Raw genomic sequence first — 13,273 nt, 5'->3', positions numbered from 1 at the left:
GACCGCATCCAGATCGGAGCCGTCTTCCCAGGGCACCGCGTGGCGCGGGCTCCCTGGGGCAGGAGGGAGAAGCCTGGCGACGGGGAAAGGGGTTTGGTCTTGCCTGGGTCCTCCACCATTTACTGCTGCCGTGCCTTCGCCAGGGCCGGGACGTGCTTCCGAGCAGCTGGGGCACGAGCCCAAACGCGAGGTCAGGAGCCTCCAGCCCGGGGGCGCAGGCTTGGCCCCGCCGTCCTCGTGCACACACGTGCGCGCGTGCAGGTCGGCATCCAGAGGGTCCTAGAAGAAACCTTTGGCAGCTCATGAAAAAGGCACCAGAAAAATGTAAGAAAAGCAATGCAAAAATTTATATTTTATTTTAATTCAAAAATTTAAAATAGCTTTCAAATTCAGTAAAGTATGCCTGGACACAATGAAAAGCCTCATATACAGAGACAGATAAATTAAATTGTATATACTGCAGACAAGCCAAGTGTATGTATAGATTACATATTTACACTTTTATGTAAACCATATTTATACATTTTATTACATTTACAAAAAAAGCTGATCTTCCACTACTGTTTACTACAATAATGAAAAAACATTTACATTGTGTTTTAACTGTACAAACTTTTGATTCATAAAAATATATCTCTGTACAAAAGAGGGATTTTTTTTCATTTTTTCTTTTTTCTTCCTTTTTTTTTCTTTTTTTTTTTTTTAATTTTTTTTTTTTTTAAACATAATGCAAGTCCTCTGGGCACAAAAATGGAGAATGTCATGTATCAGGTCCCAGCCACCTTGCAAAAAAATGGGACAACACCCCCTCCACTTCCTTTGTTGCTTGGGCAACAGCAGAAAATGGTCCTTAACGGGCTGAAAGCAGCAAGTCTTGTTTAAGTTGAGCCCCCCTTCTCCCTGCCTTGGTGCTAAAATACCTCGGGTTCATTTTGCACACCTTGACGCAAGCTTCTCCTGGCTATTCCCTTGATTAAGCGGATTCAGAAAGGTCTGAAAAGCAGACGTGGGCTCTGCTGTTGCTGTGTGCGTGTGTGTACGTCCCTGCCCGCCCAGCCCAGCCCGCGCCCGGGGCTCGGCACCGTTTGCAGCCGGGGGAGGTTTCTTCTTGAGCTCAGTGACAGGAGGCTGGAAAAGACTCAAGCTCTGCTGTTGCGGGATACTGGGAGGTGTTCGAGTTTTGGGTACTGAAAGAGGAGCCAGGATACTGCAATCGTTGGCACTGGAGCACCAGGGACTGCAAAACGGCGCTGCCTCCGGGCTCTGCGACGCAAGGGAGCGTGGTCCCTTGGCTGTGCTACGGGGCTGGACAAAGGCCGGGAGAACGGGCTGGGGGTTTGGCCAAGGGCAAGAATCACAGAATAATTTAGGTTGGGAGGGACCCTTGGGATCTAATACGGGCCAGGAGAGCAGACCTGAAGGTAGGAACCAGCTGCCTACTTGCAGATGCAAGCGAAGGAACCAGGGGAACATCCCGCTCTCGTGACACCGGCAGAAAGGGGAGGCAGCTCCGCGCCTTCACCACAGCCGCTCAGCTGAAGAACTGGAGGGGAGACGTGCCTCGGCCCCCTCTTCTCACTTCCCCTTCAGCTTGCTCTGGGGTCCGTGTCCCGCAAGCTGGAGGTGCCAGAGAGGGGCAGGCACCGCTGCCAGCCCGGCTACCCCAGGGCATTTAATTCCACAGCCAGCGGGAAAGTGAAACCACCTCCGCCTGTCTGTGTATCTGCACGAGCTGGGAGCGCCGCTGGCTGCAGGACACCCTCCAACGGTCCAGCACTGGCCCTGAGCTACCCGTGTGCCCACCTCCACGCGCAGCATCTCGCCGACTTCTGTCTGTTTGGATCAGGGCTCTGGCTCACGCATGCGCTTGCACCCACCTCTCAGGAATAAATCAGAGCACCTTTGCATGCTTTGGGGAGCAGAGATGGCATTTTTTGGCAGGCTGGCTGTTCAGCAATTGGGCTGTAGGATGCTGCTTACTCTAAGAGCGCTGAATAAGAGACAGAAGTAAAAAAAAAAATATATATTTTTATATATACACACACGCACACACACAGAGTAAAAGAATAAACAAAACAAAAAAACTACCCTGTGGTTTTCAATAGACAAAACCTCAGCTGACATTAGGTAGGGGAAAGCCAGCGTCTAAATGCAAGCGTGGATGTAAACACCACCCCATTTGTTTTAATGTTGTTTTGCCTTCAAGTCATCTGTAAGAAGCAGCTGCTTCACTGACACATACCGCTCTGCATCAGCTGTACTTCACTTGACTTACAGCTGGTGAAACGGCACTGTTGCGCTCCCTGACTCCAGCCTGGCCTAAGAAACGGTGACTCAAACCAAACAGACTAAAACCCCGAATCAACAAGAACAGCTCTCCTCTTTATTAGAGGAGGACAGCGTCATCAGAAAAGCATCATTCTCTTATAAGGGAGGAAAAATGTCAAGCTGCCTTATCTGCTCTCCTGAAAGCCGGGGCAACCTTTCTGCCCCTGGGAAATAAAGGGAACAGCTTTGGATAGAAATTAAAACTCTTATTGCATTGCCATTTGGAGGATCAATACGGAAAGGGCAAAGGCTTTTGAATGCTATTGGGGGGAAATCAGTATTTGTTAGAGTTCTTTTTAAGTAAGTTTTTGTCCCTTCGCGTCTGTCAGCAATTTCCTGACCAGGGTGTTTGGACACAGCTAAAATCGGCAGCTGCTGGGAGAGGGCCAGAGATGGGGGCACGTTTCCTTACCAGCCTGAGAGCTGCCTGAAAGGAACACGGGGCAGAAGAAACCCAGCAAGAATGCCCAAAGGAAAATTAAACATGGGGAAGAGGAGAAAAGATTGCAAAGTTTTGCTTTTCTCATTGAAAAGGTCCCATTTGAAAACTTCCTCTGCAAAAGCCCTGGGTTAGAAAAAACAACAAAGAAATAACTCACAAAACCAAATAAAAACAAAGCCAGTACTCATCCTGTCGCATACTGGTATTTTCCATTAAGCCCAGTCAGCGCCTTGTGCAGTGAAACCTGCTTTTGCCTCTTTGTTGTCCAAGCTCTTCCCAAAAGTGGGGGACAGTTGGTGGGACCCCACATGCCCCACTGCTCCCTCCAGGAACACGTAACCAAGAGCAGGTTGTAAAAGCCTGCTCATCACCTCGCCTCCCAGGTCCTCCACTTCCCCAGGCCTCGACGTTGGGCTGAGACCCACCAGCAGGGTGGGAGAGAGGAGCTGTGCCGGAGCAGACCTTTGGTTGGCTTCATCATCCACGGCAGGACGGAGAGGGCGGGTGGGGACGACAGAGGACAACCCAGCAGTCTCACAGGAGTGAACACAAAGTCCAACGAGGTGTAGCAGCTTCTCCACAGCCTCAACAAGGTTGGGAGGAGGGAGATGGGAGGGAATGGATGAAGACTAGTGAGGTGAAGCACAATCATCCACTAGACACCGACCCCGGAGGAATCTGGGACAATGGGAAAGGAAGGGACAGAGAGAAGGTAACGGTTTGTTATTACACACAGAAATGCTAGGAAAGCCTGCAATGGCTTCATTATCTCAAACTAAGAACGTTCCAGTCTAGAAGCGCTCTTAAAGTCCACAGGGTGCTTTTGTTTGCGACCTTAAGTTATTTCTCTGTGCCTGTGCAGTAAAACTTTTAAACCCCTTCCTTTACCCTCCTCTGATCACAAATGATGCAAAGCGCCCTTCTGGAGTCACACAGTGAATGATCTCTCCTAGAGACTCATTTTTTCCTTCACCTGATGACTGTTCTCACCACAGGGTTGTTTGGCTTTGCTTTGCCGCTGGTCCCCAAGAGGTCCTGCCCCAACTGGCAGTGAGCACCTGACACCCAGAGATGGGGATGCTGGTTTGGGTCTTCCCCAGGGCAGAGATGATCTCCTGGGCCATCTGAATCGCTCTGGGTGCTCCTTTGAACCACTGCTTCGACCCAGCATTTTACAAGTGACAAACACGAGGACAGCGGTGGCACTGCCCCACTCTCGTGCTCCCCTTCCGCCCACTCACCGCCGAGGGGACGGGTGCTATACAGCTGTGCACACAGTGCTGACTGTGAACTCCGTCTCGTTGGCCATGATGTCCGTGGGCTGCAGGTTTCGGTCATACATAGGATTTTCAAATGTTGCTCGGACATTGGTGTTTTCATGGCCTGCGTAGCCATTGAATGGGACTTTTGGTCTTCTCCTGCAGGATGTCAGAGAGAAAATCCAGACAGGTCACGGCTACTCCTGCTGTAGCCAGCTGAACAGCCCTGACAAGAAGTCAGTAGAAAGGAAAAAGCTGCTTTTGCAGAGGGTAGACACCTGGGGATAAGGCAGAAGGGATCTATAGAAAATCCTACTATAGATTTGTAGCACAGGCAGCTCCCTGGGCTTTGCTACAGCCCGAAGCACGCTCCCTCTGCAGAGCGGCCAGTCTGCACCATGCTTGCAGTGCAGCAACATTTCCACAGCAATGCACTGATCAGGAGAAATAACTAATCTACAACATATGCAAAGCCAGCTTGAACGCTGAAGTCTGAAATTTACTTTGCCTTATCCTACTTAATGTTGCCACAAATCTTATTAATGGTCATAAAAGCCCTCTCTTCTCCTAACACCCTTGGCCCCTCCACACATGCTTGCTCCATTATTTTCTCACCTTCCGAATTAAACGAGAAACCAGAACTAGGGGGAGTGCTTTTAAGTCAAGCTCACAAATATTTCTGTCAGTCCCCTGATTTCGTTTCACCTACTGGCATCACTCCCGAAACCCACCTGTGTTTGTAGAGATAAAGCACAAACCCTGCAATAATCAGGGCTATGAAAGGCACAAGAATGGCAGCTGCCACAGAACTGCTGTTTGATGCAAAATGGTGTCCTATTGATTCTGGATCATTTTCCATCATGCTGATGTCTGAAACACAGCAGAAGTAAACACATTTCAAAACACCACTGTGGGAAATGGGGTTTGCTTGAGCTACAGGTTACATCGTCAACAACAGAAGAAGACGGTTAGAGGTGTTGCTGTAAAAGGTAATCAAAACCTTCTGAGCTGCATGAAGAACGGTTTGGAGATCTAGCCTAGCTTAGACATCGTCATTTATTTAGAAGTGCAATTGAAGAGAGATGTAAATAGATTTATCTTACCAAAATACTCAAACTTGGATGCTTAAAGTTAGGCTTTAAGGGAGACTTTCAAAGGCTGCAATAATGAGCATCTTATTCTCCATAAAGGTGACAAGACTCCAGGGTCAGATTCCAAAAATCCTAAGACACTGAAGCGCTCAAGTCACATTTTAAGAGATATTTAGGAGCTTAGACCTTGGGTCGTCTAAGCTCTCAAGTGCCTATGTGATTTCTGAAAGTGAGATGAAGACACTTTTTGTGGTAGCAATGGGACTTGGGCTTTTAGGTCAGACATCTGGCCACATGGAAAAAAAGTGTCCAGGTGCTATTTGTGGCTCCAAACTCTTTCCGTCTTTGAACAGGTTTATTTAAATGCTTCAATTTGTTCTCTAATTAAAAATTCGTCCTGGTGTTGTTCATCTCCCACAAATCTTACGCTGAGGATGGGTTTAGCCCCCCTTGCCAGAATATCCAGTGTTCAATGTATTTAGCGTTTAAACACAAGCCAGGACAGAGCAGCCGCATCCATCGTACAGGGAAGAACTGGAGATGAGAAAGGAGCAACGTGCAGGGTGGAAGTGCTGCCAGGCAATGGGGACCCCCTCCTCCCCGCGCAGCGTGGCACCGCTCTGCCTCAAACGTGAAGGAACAGAAGCTGTTTCAGATGCCACCATCTCCCACCCCCCTGGGGTACAGCGATTTGAGGGTACCCGACTTCTCTACCCCAGTGGCTAGTTTGGGGTTTGTGAGCTCTCTTATAAATGATGTGTGGAGAGGAGCTGGAAAAGGTAAGGTTAAACCTGATGATTCAAAAACATCTATAAAGATCTGGTCCGGCAGGGTTGAAAATTAAAGACAGGGACAGGAGAAATGTTTCCTGTTTGAAAACTTCCACTACCACCAAAATCTAGCTTTTAGCATCAAGGGAAAAAGAAGTAATCAGAGGAACTTTACCAAGTCTCTGAAGGCCAAACTGCCCGAAGCCTTTGCCACGCACAAAGCCCTGGTACACAAACGTGCCACTTGACAACTCTGATGAGACCTGCAACGACAGGAGAGCAGAGATCAACGGATTTGTTCAACGCTTCCCTGGGATTTTAGCACCCATCTTGTCACAGCCTCTTTCAAGTTCACGCAGAGCATTAATTTGACTCAATTCCCCAGAAAATCGTGGCATTTTTTAGGAAGTCTGACTGCCCAACAACTTGTTAAGACTCTCACATCTCAAAGGAAGGGGAAAAAAAAAATCTTGTTTGTGATAAACTACAGAACCCGTTGCTGATTCAACAGGGATAGCGAAGGCTCTGGGCTACAACTGGCCGTGGGTCAATCAGATACATTTTTCTTCTAAGCTCCAGTGGATCTCGTAAGGGCATGGGAAGTTACCAGACACAGAAATTGGTGTGAGAAGTTGACTCCATAGGGGAAGATTAGCTTGATGTTTAACAGATATAAAATGCTAAAAAGAAATTAATCATGTTGGTTTCTCCTTTGGTGTTATCTGGAAGACTTACAGATTTAAAACTATAGGGCAATAAAAAAAACCATACAGCTGCAAGGGAGCACGGAAGAGCCGACTGTCATGTAATGTTATCTCGCGTGCTGGAAGAATGCCCTACGTCCCCTTCAAGCCAGCAGTGACTGGAGGATAGCTGCCTCATCGTGCCACCAGCTAAGGGAGTTATTCCCTCAGCTTCAGCGAGAAAAAAGCTGGAGTTGTGACAGCAACGGGAGGAGTTGTGTGGGTGGACTTTGTGTATGAGGTGCCCATGCACTTACATGTCCGTCTAGAGCCCATTTATCATTTTTGAACTTGTTGACAAAGATCTCCACCGGCCCTGTTATCTGGTAAACCTGGAGAAGCAGGTGCACATCTTCTTTCTTGTAAACACCTGAAAAGTAAGTGGCTTTTCATCACCTGATGACTCTCTTTGAGTTTGAAGTAAGTAACTTTCTACCCGAGAGTAAAGAAAACACCTCATCATCTTGGAGGGGACAACAACTCCTATCAGCCCGGGCAGGGGGACGCACCAAGAAACACACCGCAAACACACCATCCCACAGCCACCCCCCAGGATATTAAAGACATTTTGGACATGGGAAGAGACTCAAGTTGTTAATGTTTAGGTTATATTGCTGGATCAGTAACAACCTGGTGCTCCAGGGAGGGCAGGGACAAGGAGCACTCACAACCTTTGATCTTGTTTGTCTTGGACTACAAGTCCACACTCCAGCCCACAGGGAATGGACGATGGACTGGGTTCGGCTGCCTTTCAGTAGGGTCAAAGCAAACTCAGGCACATGATTTTGTCTGTCTTGGTCCAGTCGGAGATTGGAGACTTCAAACCTGGATGGTTCTGTAAAGCTCTATCAGAACGTCATCATCACTGATACAGCAGAACACGCTGCCCCTGGCTCTGAGACCACTTATGACAAGTGTAAATCCCTACAAACGGCCACGTCAGCTCCCTTACCAGACACCTGGAGCTCCACGCCGCTGTGGTCTATCAGAGTGGCATTGACTTTACTGGTGGCAGGGTCAAAGCTAGTGACAGACAGCATCGCAGGCTGCTTTTTCCCCATGTATTCATAGGAGCCTTTCCAAAGGGAATTCCTTGCAAAGACATCAGCAGGCACTAGAAACCACAGCAATTGGGGGTACAGAAAAACAAGAGCATTGCTATTTATTTCCATTTTTCAGAAATCAAAATAGAGCAAATTTCTTTCTTTCTTTGAATTCACAAATACGTATTTAAATATCTCAAATCCCACCCACTCTGTGTTATCATCACTCAGTACAAAGCAAGCTGATGACTTCAATTTTGTTGTTTTGACAAAATACGCCTCAAGTTTTAAAAACAAATAATTTCTTAGGAAAAGCTAACAAAACTCATTTTTTAAACAAAAAGGTCTAATGTCAGACATCCTAGAGGGCTCCAGTCTCCAGGGTGCCCTGGGGAGGGCAGTGGATGTTGGCGCCCGACTCCCTTAAGGCTCCCGTCCATTCTCCAGTGAAGCATGAACAGGATGGGGCACGCGAGTCCTTCCACCAGCCCAGCACTTTCACGACCTGCAAGGAACAGCCGGGTTTCTGGCTGTCCTGGGGAAGGGACAGGAGCGGATGGACCTGGTAAGGTCCAGGTCTAGCACTAATGTGTCCCACGGAAGAGCGAGCCCCGCTACGGTACCTGACACCTTGGCGAGCGGTGGGTCCCGCGCTGTGCCCACCGGCCTTCCGCTGGGGCGGACATCAGCTGAAAGAGAGGGCAAACCACCGCCGGTGAATACTGCGGCGCCTGACGCTGTCGAGACGCTTCTGCTGCGCTGGTGCTAACAGCGACAGCCTTCGGCCGGCACTGCTCGTGCGCGCGAAGGTGGCTGCACGTCCCTGCCTACAAGGGCTTTGGACGGTTCCTGCCCAGCCCAATGGAACAGCACAAAGCTTTCATTCAGTGTCCTCCCCCGCCACCTCCTCCAAACCCAAGTGTCCAGAGAGAGCTACCATGCTGCACGAGAGCCACGCAGCTCTGTTTCAAGAATAGACCACTGCGCTTTCCTGATCTAAGACTTTGAGGTAGGTAAAAGGTGTGTGAGGTACAGAACAATCTTTGTCTTGTGCGGATGCTTCTAGATCCAAACCATCAGGCAGAAAACCCCCTAGCTGCCTCCGCCCCGGGAGCTGCACAGGACCCGGTGGCTGCGGTGGTCTCCGCAGCCAGCCCAGCCATGCAAACACTCGCGTCGGTCTAGGAGAACGGCTCTTTCCTCCTGGGCTGCAATGCTCCCCTCTGCAGAGGCGCAGGCAAACATGAAACCAGGGTCATGCTGCTCAGAGCTTTTACCGAGGCAGATAGGCGGTTTTCCTGTCCAGCTGCCATCTGCTTTGCAGGTTCGGTGCTCAGATCCTCCGGTGAGATAGTACCCGCTCTGACAGGAATAGATCAAGGTGTAGCCCAGAGATGGCAAATCCAGAGCACCGACGTTGGCGTGGGAGGGGGTCTCCGGCTGCTTACAGTGGTGAGCTGAAAAGCACAAGGAAAACAGAGATGAAAGACGCCATCCAGTCGTACACAGAAAGGCAGAAGAGTGACACCATGACGTCAGCAAGGACAGAAATCTCTTAGAAAAGCTTTTTTCAGCTCACTGAGGGAGACAATGCCGTGCCTGGATTTTTCCCAGCCAGATGAATTAATGAGACCGCTTCCCGTGCTTCGCTGGCTAGATTGCTCTTTCTGGCTAAAGCTCTCAGGGGATCCTTCACTCAGTTCCAGCCTCCATCAACAGAGAATCAAGCTCTGCCCCACCCTTTAAGGGAAAAAAGTCAAAACCAAACGATGCTAAGGACACCGTCCTCCCTCCTTTGAACTCTTACCCCAGAACTGCGTCCCAGGTATATCTGCAGACTGAAAACTGCCTTTACAGGACATCAAGACCCGGTAAGTTAAGCCAGTGATTCCAATGAGTGCGTTACAGATCTGCTTTTGTATAATCTCTCTTCATAGGACCACTGCCCTACTAATAATTTGCACCCACCCGTCCATAGGATCACACAGTAAGTCCTCAGAAGTGTGCAATAGTCATAAACTTCTATAACTGCTCAACAACTTTCAGGATTTGGCCACAGAATTCAACGCTGAGCTTGTCCAGCTCTCTGCCACCAGAGCAAGCGTGTGCCCGCACAGCTCTATCGGGTCCTGTTGTAAACGTGTCACCCCTTTCCTTGAGAAGTTACAACACAAAACGAATAAATCGGAGAGCTGGGAAGCTCCCTCTCAACCCACACTGTAAATTTGCCCTTTCTGTAACTCTCAAACTGCTTATGAACGAAACCAAATCCTCGGCAGCCTTGACGAGGTATTATCTTCACCCTTGTTTTACAGAAGATGAAATATAAAACCCAGAAAGCTGAAAGACTAACCCAAACTCGCATGGTCTGGGAGCCCCAGCTGAGAGGCAGCACTTCAGCACTCGTTAGCAGTAACTGATCCAACTCCACGCTGCGGATGGAGAAGGCTTTACACAAAATCTGAAGGCAACAACTCAGTAGTCCTTGCTGGCACGGGTAAGCCAAAACCATCTTCTATTTCAACACACCTAGCACCAGGAGCAAAATCCCACGTACAGCCAGAGCTGCAGCTGCAACCCTGCAGACTTCCAGTTCAGCAGAGAGAAGCCTGTGAATTTGGGGACGCGCTCCCACCGCCCAGGCGAGAGGCGGGGAAGGGCGGCTCCTTCCAGAGCAACTGCCCCCTTTTCCCTCGATGCTACGTGTAAGAGTTTTTAAAGGCGGGTGCCCTGGTTGGGCTACTTGCAGAATGAGCACCTACAGGGTTCGTTAGAAGAAAAATATCTCACCAATAAACCACCTCTCACAAGGGAGAGGAAAAAGCTTTTTAATACTTATGATACAGAGGCCATGATGGATATTGCCACTTAAATACATTAAATTAAACTCCTTCTGGTGTAGCAGGGAAAAGATGATGGACAGCTTTAAAGAAAGAGCAACACGTTATTAAAGATGAGGAGAAACACTGCTCTGCCAGCGAGCCCTTCTGGCTAAATGTTAACCTTGGTCCCTGGAGTGCGAGCTCACATCTCAGCCACCAAATGCTGTTTCAGAAGCACAAAACAAAGTCTCACCTGAAACTATGCCTCTGAGGAAGGAACAAGTAAAAAATCTCATCTGAAATCAGAAGTGGCTGCTGGTGTAGTCATGTCAGGAGAGAAGCGATTGTGTGATCTCCCTTTTCTTCAAGAATGTATTTTTTCTCAGAGCTCCCCCCCAAATTACCAGCTCTTCAGAGCCAGCAATTTGCACTGTGAAGCACAGCAACAAAACAAGGCAACAGCACGGTTGAAGGCAGCGGTTTCCTCTGACAAAACCTCTCCCAAGACTTACGGACGCAGTCTGGCTGCATGCCGCTCCACGTCAGGTTGGGGAGGCAGGTCCTGGTGGTGGAGCCCTGCAGCAGGTACCCCTTCTGGCACTTGAAAAAGATGATGCTTCCCACCTGTTGCAACAGGAGATAAACCACTGAACTTCCCAGTGCAATGCGATTCACCCGTGCTTATAATACGAAAGTACTTCTGTAATTTTCCACCTTGTATGTGCTGGAGCGGGCAGTCACCTGCTTTCTGCCCTCACCACCCTGCCAGAGTCTGGTGTCAAGAAAGCTCTCGGAGCCCCTGGAAAGCTGTGGCCTTTAACTGTGCAGGGAGTTGCTTCTTTTAGTGATAGAGGCAAAGCTGCTTTGTCTTTTAAATATACCCAAAGCCAGCATCAAACATAGGTACTACTAGAATGGACTGAAATTTTTGCCAAAAGGGATATCCAATATAACTAGTATCAACAAACATCCTGTAGCTATATTACAAACGCCAGTTTGGATTGTGAATAGCAAAAAGGATCACAAAAACTGAAAACTTTTCAACATTTTTGAGGGATGCTTACTTTTTGCAGACTATCCACTTTTTTGCATTTGGTTTCAATCACATTATTATTATTTCAACCAAACCATTATCGTATAACGGAGCTCACTCCCTGCTTCAGACAGGTTGGCAGTATGATGCTGTTCGGCTGCGAGCCCCGTTATTGCAACTGGATTTGCTTTAAAACCAGAATACACTGGAATAAAATTGCCAAGCAGGGCTTTTGAGTACCCTTCCCATCCTCCCTAGCAAGGCCGTACCATGCGGGCCACCTCCTCGCTGACCCTGCAGCCAGGTTTTATCACACAGTCACTCCTGGACTCTCGGCGCTGCGGTCCCCTGGGTACCACATCCAAAGGCACCATCTCCCCGAAACACTCTCTGCTCCAGCCGCCACCTCACCCCCGCGTGAGCACCCGAGGTGGCTCCGCTACGGTGTGCAGCTCTCAGAAGTCAGACTTATAGTGTCTCGGTATTAAATAAGAACTTGAATTAATTCATTAAGACCCAGGATTAAGATAACTAATTAGCAACAAAAATGAAAGATCCACTCGGGCTGGAGTAGCCGCAAGGAATCAACTATCCTGGCCCTGTGCCCGGCTCCGTCACAGCAGGGAACGGGCGCCCGCAGGGACGGCAGCGGAGGCTGGAGATGCAGCACCCCAGGGAATCACTGTGGTTTTTTCTCTCCCTTCCACTGATTTCATACTGTACGGGAGCTGAGATTAAGAAAATCACCTACAGAATTTAATCTGAAAATGAACGGAAATGATGTCTCCAATGTGAATACTAATTACATTAATAACTATTAATTAGCACTGTAATTAATATCATAAATAATGGATTGCTAGTTAATCCCATACAAATGCATTCTGAGGTCTAATGGAGCAGGCCGGGATGTCCTGCTCACGGGAAGACACGTTCAATCCACGTAAGGACTCAGACACGGGCTAACTACAGCCAGTGTCAGGGGTGCAGCCGAGGGGACCCTGCTGCCGTGACAGTACCTGGTAGCCCTGGGAGTTATTCTGCATCCCAAAGAGAGGCACGCCGGGGTCTGCGCACGTTGTGAGGCTGGGGTCTTAAAAGAAAAGAACAGAGGCAGTATTTTAAAGGAGCAGTTGTGAAAGCCACATCAGAGCTCTGCCCTCCTCTGCTCTCCACACAGACAGACTGTGCTGCGCCTTTGCAACAAGACAGAAATATTTTGCTACAGAAGGAATACACAGCAACAAGGAAAAATACATGGATCTTTTTGTTTCTTAAATCCCTGACTGCTGCAACGCAAACTAACCAGAGGCACTATCACCCAGGAGAAAAAGCAAGAACATACATCTTGCGTCAGAGACAAGTCTCTTCCCTTCCCCTATTCCCCACGCGATGAGCGAAGCAGCTGGCTCACCAGCGCCGTGCCCTCCGCTCCCACCGGCCACCCCTTGCACGAGGGCTGCGGTGACCCTGTCCTCTCCTGCGCCCTGGGTCAGCACCTTCATCCTTCTGGGCTCAGCTTGGCCGTCGCTCGCACCTCGCTATTTCGTAGTGATAGATGGGGGCTGGAAATTTTAATGCATCTCAGATACATAATCTCTCTTTATGCCTCATTTGGTCTCAATCTATCAGAAGATGAATACACACAATTCAATAGGAATACCTGCTGCTGCTCTTCTAGCATCTATCACTTTCTTTTTTTCCCCAGCATGTTGACAGTAGCAGGGCATCAATGGAATTACGGC

General features: G+C 48.8%; 1 protein-coding gene across 1 annotated transcript in view; it reads right to left on the bottom strand.

Moving 5' to 3' along the window:
• Positions 1-323: 323 nt before the first annotated feature.
• Positions 324-13,273, bottom strand: part of CSMD2 (CUB and Sushi multiple domains 2) — a 307,900-nt gene continuing 294,950 nt past the window's right edge. The window contains 10 exon segments of the mRNA XM_075173206.1: positions 324-3,448; positions 4,012-4,188; positions 4,761-4,899; positions 6,066-6,153; positions 6,891-7,003; positions 7,586-7,747; positions 8,300-8,365; positions 8,954-9,133; positions 11,011-11,122; positions 12,548-12,621. Of these exon segments, the coding sequence (XP_075029307.1) occupies positions 4,029-4,188; positions 4,761-4,899; positions 6,066-6,153; positions 6,891-7,003; positions 7,586-7,747; positions 8,300-8,365; positions 8,954-9,133; positions 11,011-11,122; positions 12,548-12,621 (1,094 nt within the window). The 3' untranslated portion in view covers positions 324-3,448; positions 4,012-4,028.

The sequence above is a fragment of the Calonectris borealis genome, chromosome 25, assembly GCF_964195595.1.
Source record: "Calonectris borealis chromosome 25, bCalBor7.hap1.2, whole genome shotgun sequence".
Taxonomy (NCBI): domain Eukaryota; kingdom Metazoa; phylum Chordata; class Aves; order Procellariiformes; family Procellariidae; genus Calonectris; species Calonectris borealis.
Note: the sequence above shows the minus strand (reverse complement) of the source record. Positions and strands in the feature narration are given on the sequence as shown.